The sequence below is a fragment of the Pezoporus occidentalis genome, unplaced genomic scaffold (genome assembly GCF_034315485.1).
Source record: "Pezoporus occidentalis ecotype Australia unplaced genomic scaffold, CSIRO_AGI_Poc_V1 ctg100, whole genome shotgun sequence".
NCBI classification, from domain to species: Eukaryota; Metazoa; Chordata; class Aves; order Psittaciformes; family Psittacidae; genus Pezoporus; species Pezoporus occidentalis.
In genome coordinates, this window is record NW_026912780.1 from 998,271 (window position 1) to 1,017,830 (window position 19,560).

The 19,560-nt window shown below is 42.5% G+C and overlaps 1 protein-coding gene across 2 annotated transcripts in view; it reads right to left on the minus strand.

The window, feature by feature from the left end:
- Nucleotides 1-9,071, minus strand: part of GXYLT1 (glucoside xylosyltransferase 1) — a 41,085-nt gene extending 32,014 nt beyond the window's left edge. The window contains exon 1 of one of the 2 annotated variants that reach the window (XM_062612336.1): nucleotides 8,727-9,071. In XM_062612336.1, the coding sequence (XP_062468320.1) occupies nucleotides 8,727-8,944 (218 nt within the window). In that variant the 5' untranslated portion in view covers nucleotides 8,945-9,071. The remainder of the gene's footprint in view (nucleotides 1-8,726) is intronic. The other variant, XM_062612343.1, reaches the window with a different exon arrangement.
- Between the last annotated feature and the right edge of the window lie 10,489 nt (nucleotides 9,072-19,560).

Consider the following 19,560-nt stretch of genomic DNA (forward strand, 5'->3'; position numbering starts at 1 on the left):
TTGTCAGCCTTAGATATGATTCATAAATTTTGTGTTTGAAATAAAAATGTTACTGGGACACATATATGTAATTTACCTAATGTCAGACTAAGACTTTTTTCCTGCCTTTTTTTCCAGAGAACTCTCTCTCAGCTGACCATATGGTACCATATTCCACAAAGCTTTGCGTAAAAAGGATTAAGAGGCTGGAATCATTGGACAGCATTTTCTTCTTGTCGCTCACAATAAAATCATTCAAAATGACACTCATGAAGGTTTATTTTCATTTGAAATAAATTTTGAGGAAAGCTTAGACTACAAATAAGTATCACAAGTGTTTTACAAAGCTAGGGAGATGCACTGTATCTGTTCATCAAATGTGAACACTAATAGTTACCTGAGCAAGGTTACTAGTCAGACAGGAATAGTCACCTTCAGCATCAGGGAGAGATCTTTTGCTCACACCTATTACAGGTCATGTGATTAAAGGCCAGTCTCCACCAACAGAAAGCAGGAAATAATATCAGGTGAGGGAAACCCAGGAACATAGGGCACCTTGATCCAGCCCCAATGCAGAAGAGCAGTCAGTCAATGGGCCAGGCAGAAGGCCCACCAGATGAGAAAACAAGCGAGGCTCTCCAGACCAGCTTACCAGATGCCTACATAGGTGTGAGGCTCACTGTGGGACCAAGGTGAATTGGGGAGGAATGAGAATTTGAAAACAGAGAGAAGAGGGTCCAGTTACATGTAAACCCCTGGCCAGTCAGTACAATTGGCTACGTTGCATGCCTGACAATCAGTCTCCTCATTAAACTCAATTTCTGTTTTCCCGGGCACTGGTGGGATCCATTCCATGTGCATGTACATGTGCATACACAGAGGTGGAAGTGCCAGTGAACGAAAAGATGGTTGCAGATCACAGGGGCCCATGAGCCTGCAGTGTCAGAAACCGCAGAGACCTGTGTGCACACAGTGTGTAGGTGTGCATGTCGGTACACATCATCACTAGCACATATCAAACCAGACTAGCCAGCAAGTACGAGCAAGAGGCTTGGGAGCCAGGTATCATATAGGTCATAAGGCTGAACCAGACTGCAGCAATCAGAGGGTCTGAGCTACTTGAATGAGCCTCTCAACCTAACTACAAGAGACAAAGGCCTTAGGGATGGCTACTGGAAGGGTCATAAGGTCTAAGCCAGCCACTAGAGAGGCTCTGAGGGTCGGCTAATGCTAAGGCCATAGGTCTGGACCAGCTATTCGAGAGACTCACCTGCAGTCCCACGGCCAACTGAAAGATCCACAGTGTACTCATCTGTGCACATCCAAGAGGGTCCGAGTAGCAGAAATGAACTGGGCTGCAAGCTTAATGGGTTTGCATGCTCAAACCAGCAACAGAAAAGACCAGAGGATCCTGTTCCTGGATAGCCTGAGTGTCTAAGGCTGGTTACTGGAGGGAACCACACTGTATACAGTAATATATTTTAATTTAAAAGCCTTTCACCCTAACCAGGATTCTTCTGCTGTTTGTGCACAGTCTCCTCTGTGGCCAGTCACGTATGTATGCACTGGGGGCATGTATGTCCATTGGGAATAAATGCTCAGCTTTGCTACCGGATGGACCCAGGGACATGGAGCTGTAGCAACCTCACCTTCATCAGGCTACTAGGCTGGACAACTCCTAACACAAATGACTGTCAAAAATATAAAACAAATAAAAGTTTTTTAGAATCACTAGTATAAGACAAGCATTTTCAAAGATCTGTTTGCCAGTTCAGGTTTCTCTCTAATTTAGCTTCGCCACCACTGGACAGTAAAAATTTTAGTCTTGCAGACATCGCAAAGGTACCTACACTGTGACCTGAAAAGAAAAACATTTTTCAGAATTAAGGGACAATTTTGTGCGCAAATTACACAGTAATGCACAAGTCACACTGACAAAGACTGAAGCCCTGCGCTTGGAGTACTGTGTACAGTTCTGGTGTCCTCAACATAAAAAGGACATGGAACTGTTGGAACAAGTCCAGAGGAGGGCCACAAGGATGATCAGGGGACTGGAGCACCTCCTGTATGAAGATAGGCTGAGAAAGCTGGGGCTGTTTAGCCTGGAGAAGAGAAAGCTGCGTGGAGACCTCATAGCAGCCTTCCAGTATCTGAAGGGGGCCTATAGGGATGCTTGGGAAGTGTTGCAGAATGGCCCCAAGAGCAAGGCCATGGATCCTTAGAGGCCTTGTGGGAGCAAAGCAAGGTGTAGGCCTCACAGGTAACTGGAAACCGGATGTGGGAGGAGAATGTAAAGGAAGCCGTGTAGAACTAACCAATACTGTTGTGACTAGTAGGGGTGGCTAACACCACGCGGATATAAGAGATGCGCACCACGAATAAAGTAGGAGCTTGCTTATCACCCATACTGGGTTGGCGTGTCTTGCTTCTCCTCGCCGCTAACAGGGAAGGACTCTTCATTAGGGACTGTAGTGACAAAACAAGGCGTAACGGGTTAAAACTTAAACAGGGGAAGTTTAGGTTGGATTATAAAGAAGAAATTCTTTCCTGTTAGGGTGGTGAGGCAGTGGAATGGGTTGCCCAGGGAGGTTGTGAATGCCGCATCCCTGGCAGTGTTCAAGGCCAGGTTGGACAGAGCCGTGGGTGACATGGTTTAGTGTGAGGTGTCCCTGCCCCTGGCAGGGGGGTTGGAACTAGATGATCTTAAGGTCCTTTCCAACCCCAACTATTCTATGATTCTGTGATTCTAAGTTTCAACCATAAGGAACGCCCCAAACATCAGTGCTTTCGTTAACTGCACTGGTGGGCTTGCTATTAATGGAGATCACAGTTTCCAAGTATACTTTCCAGTCTGTGTGGCATCTTTTATCCTGCTGTAACTTCACAGCAAATTTAGCACTACATCCAAAGGGAGGGTTGCAGTCATGACTACTGCCTCCCTGTCAGCGCTGCATTAACAACCAAAGCCTAATCAACAACAAGAAACAACTGACAGACAGACTGGTGCCTCTGCCACAGCACAACGTGCAGGAAAGGAAACAGGAAGGATGAATTTTTTTTAGTTCCTTCCTGCTCATCATCACAGAAGTGAAAATTTGGGAAGATTGATGCTCAATTCAACTCTCAAATGCACTGAGAATTTCTGAAGAGCTTTTCCTGAACACCTGCAGCAGTATCACAAATTTCTCATGATGTATTTTGTCAGAGAAGCAATGGCTTTATTAGACAGGAAACAGCAGATGTAATGTTAAATGTCTGATACAGGACAACTTTTTAACTGGAAAAACCTTGATAATGTTTCATTAATTTACAACATTTCTATGAAAAATGACATTTTCTAGTCAACTTCAGTGCTTGACAAATACAGCAGATTTTTTTAAATGAAGTTTCAACTTTCAACTCCCCTTGGAGCACTGTGTGCAGTTCTGGTGTCCTCAATGTAAGAAGGACTTGGAGCTGTTGGAACAGGTTCAGAGGAGGGCCACAAGGATGATCAGGAGGCAGGAGCACCTCCCGTATGAAGACAGGCTGAGAAAGTTGGGGCTGTTCAGCCTGGAGAAGAGAAGGCTGCATGGAGACCTCATAGCAGCCTTCCAGTATCTGAAGTGGACCTATAGGGATGCTGGGGAGGGACTCTTCATTAGGGACTGTAGTGATAGGACAAGGGGTAATGGGTTAAAACTTAAACAAGGGAAGTTTAGATTGGATATAAGGAAGAAGTTCTTTACTGTGAGGGTGGTGAGGCACTGGAACTGGCTGCCAAAAGAAGTGGTAAATGCTCCATTCCTGGCAGTGGTCAAGGCCAGGTTGGACAGAGCCTTGGGTGACATGGTCTACAGCGAGGCGTCCCTGCCCATGGCAGGGGGTTGGAACTAGATGATCTTAAGGTCCTTTCCAACCCTAACTATTCTATGATTCTGTGATTCAAACTGTTCAATGTTTCATCCTTTTAAAAGTTTTACTCCTATTCTGAAGTGCTTAGGCAGTTTCTAGACCAATTTCTTATGCCACAAGAGTAGCTAAGAAACTGCTGGTGAAACTGCTGGCTAAGCTCTGACAGACAGAAAACAGCTGCCTACAGTGCAAGGAAAGAATGAACTACCTATTACAACCAACCCCCTCTGCTGTCTTAAGCTTGTGGCTAGACTTCCTACACTTTTCCAAGCACTATGATCCACTTAACTCTCCCTTTGCCAGGACAGTTAGAGAGCAAGAGAGAGGTACAGTCAGATATCAGTGTCACACACAACAGAACTGCATAGCTGGCTGCTTGAAAATGCTAAACTACAGCATAATGGAAAAAAAATGTTTCATTGTAATAGGGTCAAATCCATTGACCTCACTGAATTCACGGAACTGACGACAGACTGATTCCTGCTGTACTTCTCAAACTTGTCATCAGGATAGCACTTTCCCTGGACCTGAATAGAAAGATGAACATTATCTCTCTAAATGAAGTGGTAATATTGATAAAATTAACAGAAGATTCACTTCTCATAAGCACAACCTGCTAATTAACTGATCTGAAAGCATGTGGGGAAAGACTTGATAGGATACTCCACTGACAGCAGATTATAGCGCTATTATGCGACATACATGTAGCAAATATGCATTTATTCACTCTTTTTTCCATTTCTTAACAACTGCCTTCTTCATCCATAAATCACAACAGCAAAAGAAAAAAGCGTGACTACATATACTGACTTTTGACTGACTTTGTATCTTCTGGAAGTAGACACTTCAGTATTTCCTTTTTTCAAGTTCAGATCTATTGTTCATTTAGTTATTATATGACAGTTATTATTAGTAATGACTATTCATTACTATTTTGATAACTGGAATGAATAATCAGGAGGACTGATTACCTTTAACACTAATCTTCCTTCACAGCTGAAATCCAACCTTAGGATTTAGCTAATAAATTCTTGAAAAGTTTTTCAGCTATTTCTGTCAAGTTTCAAGACACAAGCCTTCAGCTTCCTGTCCTCCTGTAACTCAAGCTACAGCAGCCTTTGAAACAGCTCCTTACCAACATGATTACCCAACAAGATCCCCTGAATTATGCTGTTTATTGGAGGACCTTGCCTGAACCTGTAATTCTAGTTTCAATACCGTACTTCCTTTCTAATTAAAGATTCTCTACTTATAAGCAACATCACACTATTGCAAAATTCTTCCAGGTGTGGTATTCTGAAGCTTGCAGTTTTCATGTTTGCATGCTTCTGAAAACTACCAGAAAACTCAACTTCTCCTTCTCCCATCCCTGAGTATGACTGAGCTCATTCTGCCCTTATGTCATGTACATAACTAGATTATTCAGGCAAACAAAACCCTTCTTGGCTAAAAAGAAAAGAAAATCACTGCTGAGTGCGTAAATGCCTTCAGATGGCAGTTACAATTGCTTTGCTAAACTGCATTTTAAAGTTATCAGTGAAAACAGCTGAAGCAATCTATTACTGAGAGTTACCATTAACACATACGAAATGTTAAACTTCAGAAGGACTAGAAGGTTACCCAAACATAATTTACTCTAAAAGGTCTTTAGAATATTATATGATCACAGGATGGTCAGAAGTGGACATAAAACAGCTATGTGGTTATCATGCTCAGACTCCACTAAAGAAACAGCTGAAGTATAAAAGGTATAAAACCCCCAATACATTCACAAAGATGTGTGTATCAATAACACAGGTGAGTGTAACATGATTTCATGCTTGAGAATAACTGAAGTATGGATCTAAAGAAATATTCAGTGGGGCATTTCTTAACCGCCACAGGACAGAATTCTTCCTTAAACAAATTTTTTAGGACTTGAATTGAAGGGACTGACTCGTACCTGAGTTTTGCACAAACAGCATATAAAACTTCAGTACTTTACAACAGGATGATGTTCATTCTGAGCCTCCAGTTTGACAGAAGTTTATAGATAAAGAATTCCCACACAGGTGTCAACAGACTGATTTTACAAGAAGATAGGATCTCATGAAAATGTATGCAAAAGAATTATTTGTGGCACTCAAGTCCTTGGGAAAATAACTTTCTCTGTTTGTGAAGCTTTTCCACATTGAAACACAGGGCAAATTTATATCTCATTTCACCTCATTGCAGCAAGTAAGAATGTTCTTGTACCTTGATGGGGTTCTTGCCCACCAATTCCTCTGACTTAGAAACTACACTTTATACAAACATTAGAATAGTATAGCTTTTAAAATAGGCTTGGTTCTTCTTTTGCTAACCAGGAGCATGATGCACCTGAAAGTAATTTCAATGTTTACAAAAACAAATTCTTTAGATTGTCTTTTACCCAACAAAAGGTTTGGTTTTTTTTCATGTAAACTGCATATTTTCTTTAGTAAAACAAATATCATACATAGGATTTTTTCCAAGCATTTTTATTTAAAACTGATTTACAAGGGCAGTGAGGCACTGGTGAGAAGCTGTGGTTGCCCCATCCCTGGCAGTATTCAAGTGATACAAGGAAAGCAAGTGCCTGGAAAACATAGGGTTAAGATACTTTTAACTTAGGTCTAAGAGAACAGTGTTTGTGTTGTAAGTCTGTGGTGTGATAACAGAATTTAGTAGTCTCACTAACAAGAGTGAATAATTTCTTACCATCCTTCTAATTATCAGTTAGTTTAGAGACAGTGCCTCCTGAACATCTGCTAGCTTAGGACGCTCCTTGTCTGCCCATCCTGTCCTGCTTGCAATAAATTTTGTATGAAGGTCACACCGTTCTAAATCTTTGCCAGCTATCAGAAACTTACAGATATGGCTGGTTTCAGCTAGTTTTGTGACTACTGGAGCATCCAACTGTGCCAAAGGTGAAAAGTGCACTGTGAGGAAGACTGATGACTTCATCTTGAAGACCCCTGCCCACGACCATCGGAGGGCAGTGCACAAGCGCCAAAAGGGAGGAGACTTATGATAATGAGTACCTAAACTAATTGTAATATCCCCTCCCAACTCTCAGGAACCTAATGAATATGCATGTTTGTGTGTAATAAATACCTGCTTGCTTAACCCCTCAGTGTGAAAGTTAGGATGAGTGTTCCCCTTTGCACCCAGGCCCGTAATAAGTACACCTCCTTTATAACTCTGAGTTATAGAGTCTGATTCCATGCTTCACAAGGCCAGGTTGGACAGGGACTGGAAAAACCTACTCTAGTGGAAGGTGTCCCTGCTCATGGCAGGGGGGTTGGAAACAGATGAGGTTTAATGTCCCTTCCAACCCAAACCATTCTACGATTCTGTGATTATTAAGCCAATGAAATCTCACATAAAACTGTTACAGTTAACTGAAGTTAATTCCAGTTATTATGTTTTTAGGACTACCACATTTCAGCTTCTCATAGTAAGTTTTTAATCATAATCTGGACATGAGAAACAAAGCATCCTCACTTTTTTTTCAGGCCATAATCTGCACTAAAACAAAAGCATGAAAGGAAAAACCCCCAACATTCTCTGAAGTAGTTAGACCAGTCAAAAGCTGGGTTTCACATTTCAGCTGACTCCACCCCTAGCAACTCGGAATGCTGTTTCATGGTATTTTATGATGATTAAGTCAGAGCTCTGTCATCCTGCCATCCTCCATAACTCCTTTGCAGCAGCAACACCACTTTCATAATTACATGATGAGCCTGTTCAGGGTGCTGAGCTAGCCAAACCCTAGGCAGTTTTCAGGCAGGTCAGCATGCTGGATCAACACTTCTTGTGACCAAAGGAGTACAGGCTGGGTAAGGAATGCAGGGTGCCAGAGCATGTCCATCATTGGGAAGGAGGGACAGTCATCAAACACAGCTTTAAACTGCTACAGGTAGGCTGGCCCAGAAAGGCCTGGTCCTAATTTCTCCTCTAGCTTTAGCAACACGTTTCTTGTCACTCCTCCTTTCCTGGCACTAGCATTCTGGTAGCCACAAGTGAACAGCATCATGAAGCTACAAATCTAAAGGAAAACAAGTACTTTTCCATTCTATAATCTCACTTGCTGCTTGACCACATGAAAATTTCTGCGGACAGGAAGAGCAGGAAACAGAAACACACAGCTACGCACAGCGTGAGCTGCTCAGATTTACACCACTTTAACTGCAGAACTGAACTCCCAATTCCCTGTGAGAAGACTGAAGTATCCCATGGCAAGTATTTTTGTTTAAAGTTGTATCTGATGATCATGAAGATACCAAGTTTCAGAACTGAGCAACAGCCTGAAAGTTTCTCAGCTTGGAAGAAGAAAACCCACGCCCCTGTTCCAACAGGGCAGCACCCTGACTTCAGCACAGGACAACCGCAAGCCGCAGGCACTTCCCCAAGCAGTGGGACAGACTCCCTGCTCTCGATGTCTCCCTTCCCGCAGCGGCGCAGCCACCCCTCCCGCCGCGGGTGCCGCCTGCGCCCACCGCCTAGCCCCTCACACCAATTTTAAAGTTTACTCTGTTTGGGTTTAAGGCTTTTTCGCCCTCAGTTCCGCGGCAGGCAGCATGCCGAGGCACACACCGGCACCCCCTCGCTCCCTCCCAAAGCGCTTCCTCGGGCCCGCGCCGCGTCCTCGCCGTCGTCCGGACGCTGCCGGACGGCGCCGAGCAGCCGGAGGCTCCCGCTGGGGGCGAGGGCGGGCTCCGAGCCCCGCTCCGCCCGCGGGAAGGAGGGAGGAAAGAGGCGAGCGCGCTCCCGCGTCTCCCCGGCCCTCCCCTCAGGAATGCGGGACAACCACCCCCCGCCCGCGCCGCAGCCCGGCCCCCACTCTCCATTACCTGCTGGCCCCCGCCTCGCCTCGGCCCGCGCTCGCCGCCGCCTCCCGGCCGGCGCCCGCCTGCCGCCGAGCTCCGTCCGCGGCGGGGTCTCGGGCCTGCCGCTCCCGGCCGGCGCCGGGCTCCTGCTCGAGGGAGAGGGCCAGCTGGCTGAAGCCGTAGAGCAGCGAGCAGACGCCGCAGCCCAGGCAGAGCAGCGCCACCCGCGCGAACCGCCGCATCCTCTCGCGCCGGCCCCGGCGCCAGGCGGCAGCCGGGGCTCCACCGGCAGCGAGGGACCCAACGGACGCTCCCGCGGAGCCAGCCCCGGCATGCGAGGGGCGGAGCTGAGCCAGAGCAGGGCGGAGCTGCCGGGGCGGAGCGAGGCCTGAGGCGCCCGCAGGGAACCAGGTGCCACCGGCAGGGAGCTGTCGCTGTGGCGGCTGGAAGTCACGGTTCGATTGCCCCAAACGTGAATAAAGCTGGAAGTGCCCCTTTACCGGTGCTTGTACTCAGGGGGACGCCGCTGCTTTGCTTCCTCCAGGAGGAGCAGGCTGGGCCCGGTGCCCTGGGGTGGGCCATGGGGAGCTGCAGGCCTCACCCAAAGCCCCTGTGTTCAGCCTTGTCTCACCAGCTGTTCGGGTCGTCTGGGAACATCTCCCTGGGAGTCATAGAATCAACTAGGTTGGAAAAGACCTTTAAGATCAAATCCAACCATTACCCCAGGACTGCCAAGACCACCACTAAGCCATGTCACTGAGGGCCTCACCTGCACGGTTTCTGAACACTTTCAGGAACAGCGGTTCCACCTTTCCCTGGGAAGCCCATTCCAATACCTGATCACGTTCTCAGTGGAGTTTTTCCTAATATCCAATCTAAACCTCCCCTGGCACAGCTTGAGGCTGTTACCTCTTGTCCTGTCACTTGTTGAGAGACCTGTCCCAAGCGGAGGCAGAGACCATTGTTCACAAACTGGAAGCCCACAGGCTCAGTGCACAGGCTAGCTTGCCTTGTCCTCATTCAGGGCAAAGTGAGGCTAAGACCCCAAAACTGACACTTTAATTTCCCCCCCTCAGTGTTTCTGTTGCGGTATCTTTGGCCTTCCCATGTAAAAGCTTCACTGCCTCTTCACAAGGGCATTCCCTCACATTCCTTAGGCAGCTGGGGTTACACAAGTGTCCATCCTCCTTGCAGAGGCACAATTCGAACATGCACATCCTTCTGGGCTACAGCCCCTTCCCTCCTCCAGCCTTGACACACAGGCACAGCACGCCAGCCAGGGGAGCTGCTGGATGCTGGGCCAGGTGGATGCTAGGCTGGAGAAGCTTAGTGACCTCGGCTCACTAAGTCATGCTTCTGGACAACAAGAAATAGGTCTGGGAAGTGCACTGAAGAGAAAAAATGATGGGAGTGCTGAGACCTCATAGCAGCCTTCCAGTATCTGAAGGGGGCCTACAAGGGTGCTGGGGAGGGACTCTTCACTAGGGACTGTAGTGATAGGACAAGGGGTAATAGGTTAAAACTTAAACAGGGGAAGTTTAGATTGGATATAAGGAAGAAATTCTTTCCTGCTAGGGTGGTGAGGCACTGGAATGGGTTGCCCAGGGAAGCTGTGAATGCTCCATCCCTGGCAGTGTTCAAGGCCAAGTTGGACAGAGCCTTGGGTGGCATGGTTTAGTGTGAGGTGTCCCTGCCCATGGCAGGGGGGTTGGAACTAGATGATCTTAAGGTCCTTTCCAACCCTATTCTATGATTCTATGAGTGTGCTCTGCTGGGCAGGGGAAATGGTTGGGTTTCAGCTCAATCCAATAAGGTATCCTGTCCCCTCGGCCCAGTCTGCTGAGCAAAGCCTAACAGCCTAACTCACTATTGCCAAGGTAAGTAGTTTAAAGTCATCAGTCAGTGCTTCTTCCTCAGCTCCTGACATCATTTTGGGGGGATTTTTAAAGAAAACTTTGAAATTATTTTGCTTTCTTTTTCATCCTTACAGTGCATTTGGCTCACATTCTCTCTACAAACTGGGAACATCCTGTTTTAAAATAAGCAGTGATATCCCCACTTAATCGCATGAATTCAAGATCCTGCCTTTTAAGAAAAATGCCAAAATGACTTACTATAAAGCTTAAAAAAATAGTTCTGTTGTAGATTCTTGAGGCTGCATGTCATACGTGAATGCCCATAAAACCTGAGCCATAGCTTACTGCTGCTCTTGGCTGTGTTTAAAAGAAGGGGGAAATCAGAATGCCAGCTGGCAACACTAGTAGCTAGAAGGGAAGTAATGCCAAAACTATCCTGCCAAAATTGTTCGTCACCTCTTCCTCAAAACAGAAGTAGAAATGAGGAATAAAACAAAATCTCAGAAAATCCAGGATACTCGGCTGTCTTGGTGGTACACATACCAGGATGATTACTAAGAGATACAAGCAGGGAAATAGGGGCTGAGAAAAGTCATAACATCCAAGAGCAGTAAGGAACTAGGAAGGATGAGGAGCAATGATGACAATTCAGGGCCAAAGATGGTAGGTAATGATGCGAGTCATAGTGAGGTGGGGCAGGGTTTGTAAGGACTCTCTAGAACTAATTTGCTTAATGAACTAAGGGAAATTTATGTTAGCAAGATCCATGCTGGCATGCATCATGGAAAGAACCAGCTCCAAAAGTGACACTTAAATTCTTAGCTGGGCTTTCTGCCCCTCTGTGTTCTGTCCCTCTGTGCCTTCTGCCACAATGTATATCGCCGTGCAGCTTCCCTGATTTGTGTTTGTGCTCAAAACCCAGCTCATTGCTCTCATTGAATATCTGTCTGCCATCCTGTTGTGAACTCACACACTGTCCCATTTCACAACCCCTTACCTATACTATCAAATCCATATGACAGGGAATAAGTAATACAGTAATACGAGACTCAGAGTGGAGAGATACAATGGAGTCTTTACTGACAATGAGCATAAAAGTGAAGACCAGTTAATCCCTACTGAGGTGTGACACTTGCCTTTTGTATTGAAGAGCATTCCAGTCAGGGAAAATGAGGTCTGAAGGGTGTTACAGAGGGACCGAGAATGAATGTGGCACCTAGGCAGCAATAGTGCTTTCATGCTTCAGAAGAAGGAAGTATATTCTTAGATGAAAAAAAGAAGAAATAAGGAATCCTAAAGAGAGCTGACATAGGGGAGAATTTGAATTTTTTTTCTTTACTTATCAATCATACCATTTCTCAAGTAGGAGTTTTCACAGAGTTCTCTTTATTCAGTGCTGTCCAATAATGCCTGAATAATTAATGAGTGACTATCTGCAGTGCTCTAAAAATATAACCGAGGCAAGGTCAGAGAGAAAGTTAGTGTCTTTTCTTAAAGGTATCTGATGGTTTGGGGAAGAAAAAACAGATAAACTTACGCACACACAAGCTTTTTTTCACACTGCAGAATCTGTCCATTTAATCTGTCAGTTGGTCTGATAAAAGATAAAATGTTTCTCAGTGCAAACTCAGCCTTGTGAATAACAAAGATAAGCAAAAGCGACTGAAATGTCATACCTAGGCTAGTGTATCACTGAGGAAAACCATCAGATGGTATCTCATTTACCTAAGTAAGCTTTTAAAATTCTTTACAGAGAAATAATTATGTATCTTTATTACTCACCGTAAACAGTTAATGAACAATATATAACGTTTTATGCTATAATGTTTACTAGTCCTTAATAAACTTAACACATGAAGAGCTACAGTCAGCTGCAAGGTTCTCCCCATTTATTACCAATGTTAAATATTGATATCCTTTTCTCGACTGGAATTTAGTTACTTAGCCATGGTAACTTTTGTATCTTTAGGATTCAATTCCATATACTATATCCAGAAAATTGCTGAGATCCAGAAAATCTTGGTGAACTACAGATGTCAAGTAGTTAGGACAACTGAGTTTTTTAAAGAATCAGCACCTTCTACTTCTGCAAGTGTATTCATGGGTCATGGGCGCAGTTACTGTGTGCCAGAAAATGAATCTGAAACTCTTAACAACTCAATAGATCAGGAGATAAATCAGATCAATTAAGAAAAAAAAAAGAGAGAATTATTCACAATTATGGAAGGGGATTCTCTGCAACAGAGAGAACAAAGAGACAAATCAATTTCCACTCCAACTTTCTGCTAATTAAAACCCCCAGTCCCAGTCAGATACATTTTTATCATTCCTTCTGGTCTTGTTCTTTCAGGACATTAAACCATTAGTTAAGTTGGCAGAGCAATAAGATTTTGTGCTGACAGATTTGTGTCAATGCTGCCTCGTATGCAGACCAGTTAAGGGTTTTTCAAAGGCAAAGACACTTCCTTTGATGTTCACATGCCCTTTGTGCAACCTGCAGTGTCAACATTTAACTGTGATAGATGGCAAAGTTGGGTAAGCAAGAGGAAACTGACTGCCATGTGTTGTGCATATGGTATCATCAGACTTCTTAGTGCAATGTCCCTACTCTGTTGCTGCCAGGCATCATTTTTCTTTCCTTATTATTTTTTAAGACAAGGACTTTAAGACAAGAGATTGGTACAAGCGCCTCCCACTCTTATGGTATCTACTCTTCAGATTTCCCTACATCTGCCTTCAGTGTATAAAAACGTTAACACAAACCCTCAAAATCAATTTTTATTGATGACCAAAATATTATTGCCTTACCCCATTCCTTCCCTTTTTAGCTCTCACGGTTTTGCATTGTAGTGTGTGTTTAACCTATTTAGACCATAAGCAGGAATTTGCAATTACTCATGGTATCAGCAACACAAACATCTAAGGACAATAGTACAAACTGCACTGTGAGCAGTTTGGGAAGTGGTGTGATACTTTCCAGAATGCCTACTTTCTTCTAATTTGAATCGGTTATTTCTTCATCAAGAGTACAGTATACTTCAAAATTTATTTAAGGAACTCTCTGGGAAAAATTCTACATTATTAAACAGTTGAGAGTAGAAGTATTTTTGTTGTTCCTATTAAGAAAGTTCAACTTCTGCGTCCTAAAAAAATATACACCTATATATGTAGACTTGCACAATTTTTAGCACTTCAGTACAATTAAAAAAGCAGAAAGCTTTCCAGGAGCATAAAGAGAATTTTCTTTTTCTCTCTTTTTCTGTATTTTTGTGTCGAAACATATTTTTTAATTTTTCCTGTAAAGATTTATAAATATGGAGCTCTAAAACATCAGTCCAAAAGGGATTCTTCGTGTTGGGCTTTTGTTTTTTTGCCTCATCTAAAATTCTCCAAGGACTGTACCTGGCAGGGTTATTAGTGATTAAAGGACTCCTGGAAGGAGTCAAAGCAAACTTATCTACTTATGCAAATAAGTACCAGGTACAAAAATGTAGAAATAAGGCAAGCAGGCCTGGCTTTTGTTTCTTTGTTTATATATAACTATACTCAAGTTTAAATGTCCTTACCTTGTCCTATTGTTTGCTACAGCATCAAGTGCTTTGAGTCCCAGGACACCCAGATCAAGGCCTTTAGATTTCTACAACATTGATCTTTTTCTTGTACTGGAATAAATATTTACTAACAGTAATCATACGCAGTAACAACTTTGCATTATGGGTTGAAAGTTCTATTTTTAAGATGAAATATATCAAATAATCTGGAAATAATACCGTATTTTCTATATTTTCCACTTCATAGTAGTAGTGCAGACTCTACACAGTCAATTCAATACTATTTGTAGTAAATGTGCTCATCCTAGTCACTTCTTTGAAGACCGCTAGAAGTAATGCATTAGCTCAGGAAATCCTCAGACCACAGACTGAAAAACACTGCCTTTTTTTTTTTAGTTTTGTGGGGTTTGGTTTTGGTTTTTTTTTGTTTTTGTATATTTGACATAAATGCTTTATACGTTTTATTTATTTATGGTGTCAAAGGTTTAAGAGAGTTGTCAGGGACCGAGAACTATTCAACTCAGGCCAGGTGATGCACTGGAGGCAGGGAACCAGGTAGTCAGTTGCCCCCATTTCAAAACAGAGGCATAGCCTGGAGTGGAAAAGATGGCATTCAGTAAGGAGAGGTTTTGGAAAGACCTGGTCAGTCAAACCATGTGAAGAGTTGATGTGCTTTGTCAATTCCTAGCAAGCCAATTGCTGTTTTACCTTTTTATTTTGTTTATCTGTACCCTGCTTTTGCTCCCTGTTCCTCTTCAAGTAGGGCTTAACATTGTAAACCCATGTAAAGACATGTCAAGGATAAAGAAACAAAGTGCTTATGTTTGTCTCTCCACATCCTTTTCTCTAGGGGTTGCTTTATTTCCATAATTACTTACTCAAAAGCCAGATTAGAGCAGTCAAATGTGCTAGCTGTTTAAAGCACTTACTGCTTGAATTATCAGGAGGAAGAGATAAGACATTAATATTTTCTTTTGTATTCACTGCTACTCTTAAAATTTAACAGCCAGCTAAGAAACACCTAAGGTACATAACAGGTACCAAGTATCCTCGTACTTGGACAACACTCTCAGTCATGTCTGAGGTTCACAGAAGTAATTATGGTGAGAAGGCAGTTTACCTTGCATAGTCCTCTACCAGCCCCTGGAGTGTGCAGACTGATTGGAATATAATGGGGGGAACTAGACGATCTTTAAGGTCCCTTGCAACCTAAACCATTCTATGATTTATCTAAGGTATCATTAGAATTGTGTTCTCAAATTATTCCACTGCATGAGTGGCGGCAGTCACTGAGTAGGGATATCATGTTGTACCAAACTTTGTGCTTGGAACATCTAAGGCAACTTCAAGTGCTGCTAACTCATAACTGCATTTACACGTTACTCAGCCTTCCTTTTATCTTTTATCTGTAACTTTAGACAGATTCCTTTTTTTGCTTTTTTTTTTTTCCCCCAGGTCAAGAAAAGGTGAAATAAAATTGGACGCTGCCCCAAGTGATCACCAGGCACCAGGCCCGTAGTGGAAGGCTGTGATCTCCCATGCCTGCCAAAACATTTGTGTGGAGCTTAAGAAGTTTGATCTTCAGCCCCATAGCTTTGTAGCACACTTAGTGAATAGTCAACAGAAGAAAGAAATTAATATAAGAGTAATAGGGGGCTTTACAACTTGCTCTCCTCTTTTGCATTCCTTCTGTTCTTCTAAAATAGATGAGTAAGTAGACTAAATAGGACTCCCTTAATTACTGACAATAGCCCCATTCTGGTATCTCCTACATGTCAGTATTTCTCCTAGAACCAAATCTGGCAGTTAGGTCAACAGTTTGCTAGCACTTGCTGCCTGCACTTCGGAATCTATGCCCAACACAGGATGGCATTAAAAGCATTTTGCACCCAAGGACGTATCAGCCTTACACAGCCTCCCTGGAGTCAGGATGAGTTTATGCACTCATGGGCAACACCTCAGTCATGTGCTACACAAATGGCAAACTCCAGTAGTCTTTTACAAGGGAAGCAGTTTCTTTAAATAATGCCTTGTAGGATCTTAGCCTCACACTGCAAAGCAACACAAACAATCCACAGTACTGAACACTGAAACTGGGTGTAGCTTGAACATAACTTGAGACAACCAGCCTCTTGGCATTTTGAGATCAAATTTTCTAAGCCTGCTGTTTATCCCCAAATTGCCCATTTGTATTTCTTGCACTTTTTCCTAGACAGTACAAATAACACGTTCAGAGAAAGGTTCTGAATAATTTGATAACTTTATTCATCATTTTATTCATCATAACACACCCTAAGCATCACCACTGCCAGTCAAAATTGAATATAGTGCACCCACAATAGTTTTCACCAAAAATACTTTCTTATCAGATTACTCACAGGCAAGAAGTATTAATTTATTCCTGGGGAAGGCATTGCAATACGTGTCATTATTCTGGGCTTCAAACACATCTATTTACGCTCTTCTGAAACCAACTGTACGCTATCAAACAACGTGAAAAAACCACAGAATTAATATTTAAACAATTCCATTATCATTAATTATGTAGCATTTCTTCTGGAAGAAAATATCTTTGCACTGTGATTCCGACTGTTTCTTTCTCCCCAGACACTTCTCCTAAGCTTTTCTGCCAAGCTTTCACAATTTTAAACTGCTTAATAATGTCTTTGAATTGAGGTCAGGAAGGGGTCAGTTCAAGGCAGCATCCTAATAGGGTACTCTATACTTGGCTAAACGCTATGTATTGTCATCTGTATTTAAAGGAATGCTTAACTAGAACTCAACACGGGTCAGCAGACAGAAACTTTTTAGCAGCTCATGATCCTAACTGTATCTTCTGACTGCTACACAGCGACTTTTAAGTGTAAACCAACATACTGGTTATGTTTTCATGTACCTTTTTATCATAAATTTGTATACATGAAAAAATTACAACCACACACAATCTTTGCTTCACAGAGATGTTTATTTTTGTCTTCAATGTTTGTAGGGAATATGATTTCACTACAAAAGTGTCTCAGAGAAACTCCATTCAAAGTCTAGGCTTAAGAATGAAGGGAAATATACTTTCAGCTGTACCAGTCCTGAGCAAAGTTTAAAAAAAATAAAATAAACCAAACAAACAAAAAAAATCCTCTAGAGATAGGAAGCAGCACCAATAAAACCAGAGGGCCTCTTACTGATATCTGCTCATGCTTTCTTTTCTGCTTGAGAATTAGTAGAAACTTAGGTAGGAAGGATTACTTTATTCAAATGTGGACCTAAGATTCACAGTCCCAACCTCTCACCAAATACCACACATTCTTTTACAGTCAGAGTTCAGGGCCTCAGTTTTATTTTTCATTAAGTAGTCAGGACTGCTAACAGCAAGACCATTGCCCCCATGGTGTGACATTTTCTCTTACTTAAAATGGTAAATAAATATTTATTTAATATACTTCTTTTAATAAATATTTATTTCCTATCAATATCAAGTTCCTGAAAAGTTACATTGTTCTTAGAAGTATACTACTCAGAGCAGCTATACACTTCTGATAACATCAGCTCTCAGAATCATTCAAGTGGCTTACATTCTGTCTCTCGTTCTTTCAGTGAAAGGATTTCAAGCCATTTGTAACACTCAGTACTTTACAGTTGGTTTATCCAGAACATTCAGATTCAATCTGACAAAGTAAATACTTCTAAGAGTCAGAACAGAAAAGGCACTTACTCATTTTGGGGAAGACACCTGGCAGGTAAGATTTTTATTTTCACAATAACAAGCCCTTTTTCTGACAATAAAATCCTTTAAAAGTACTGTTGGATAAACATAAACCCTATGAATAAAACCAACTTATGCACCCCTTCCCAAGAAAGGTAATACTGTCCTTCACTGAGAAACTGAGAAGTGGGAAAGCATCCAGAAATACTCAGAAGTTTCACTGACTTCTGTGTTATTCCAGTAGGCTATCACACCCGAATAGAAGGAAAAAAACGCCTCCAAAGAATGCATGTTTTACAAACTGAAAGCCTCAGAGATTTCTGAACTGTTTTTTATTAGGTACTTGTATCAGCAACAAAATGTAAGATTCTAGCATGTTATAACCAAGAACATCACCTTGGTTACAACTGATCATCTGTGACTCCATTCAGAGGAACAAATCTTCTATCAAACTTCCATTCAAATGAACCATTGCCTCACTGATGCTCTGTATAAGGCACTTAGTAAGTTTTAAGAGCATCTGACAGTGCTGTTGATAGTTTTGACTTGTTTGTGAGGATGCCCTACCAACGCTTCAAGATTAATGGGTTAAGGTGTGGAATAATCACTGAAAACAGCCATATGAACTACTGGCCACAAAACTCTTCAGAAGCCACATCCATTCCAGTCTGGGTTCTTATTACCCTTTCAACATAAAGCTATCCTTTTTCTAGTAATTCAGGAATTAAACCTCTTAAAACTGGGTAGTGTCTAACTGTAAAAGAGGAATTTATTTTGTTCCTGACTAGCTCTTTAATCAAAACTTCTACCCTTTTCAATAAATGACCTATATCCAAGAATGAAATGGTCATGGTATTTACTATTAAATTCACAAACCCTACCTCTATCTTTAGACCGAGAGTCACTGAACCAACACGCATTAAGGATTAAAGCAACATACATCTGTAAGCACTGGATGCTGCCTACTTCCAATACAGTACACAGAGAAAGGAATACTAAACACACAAAGAAGCCGTTATATAGTGGCTTTTCTAGGTATTATTCTCAAAAAATACGTTTTCTTTGTTCTTCCCTCCTTTTCCCCCTTATCCTCTTTTTGTTGGACTGAGGGTTTTTGAAGGTGTTTGACATTTTAGAAACAGAAGCTGCCTACTCGGAATTTCTGTGGGAAAGCTGAGAAAACACTCGGTATCTGTGCTTGCTCCTCAGACATCCTTCTCCAGCTGGCACCAAGAGCATTTTCTTGCACCTTTCAAAAAGCCTCCAGGTACTGCAAGTTACTTGGCAACATTATGCCTCCATCAGCTGGAAAGCAATTTGCTCATTTTCCACATTTGGAAGCCTCCCAACAATAGAATCAGACCACTTGCAGCAATGCAGATATGAAGACCAGAAACTGGCATCCCAGAATGCCAGCAACCTCAGCCAGAGTGCTTGAATGGTGCAGGATCAGTATAAGTAAGTTTCCTCTGCAAGAATCCATTCAGTAAATCAATTCTACGGAAAGAGAAATTGTTGACAAAATTGATAATGACCTCTCAGCTCCACATACTATTGTTGGTGTTACAGAAATCAAGACAGAGTTGAAGGACTGGGAATAGTAGTCAAATTCCCCACTTAGAAAAGCAGGCATAATAAACTATTTCCAACTCACTACATCCACCTAAACTATAGATTTACTTTAAGAGAACAAAAGAGAAAAGAAAGAAGGAATCAGAATGTGTTTCCTTCACAGGGGGGAGTAGTGATAC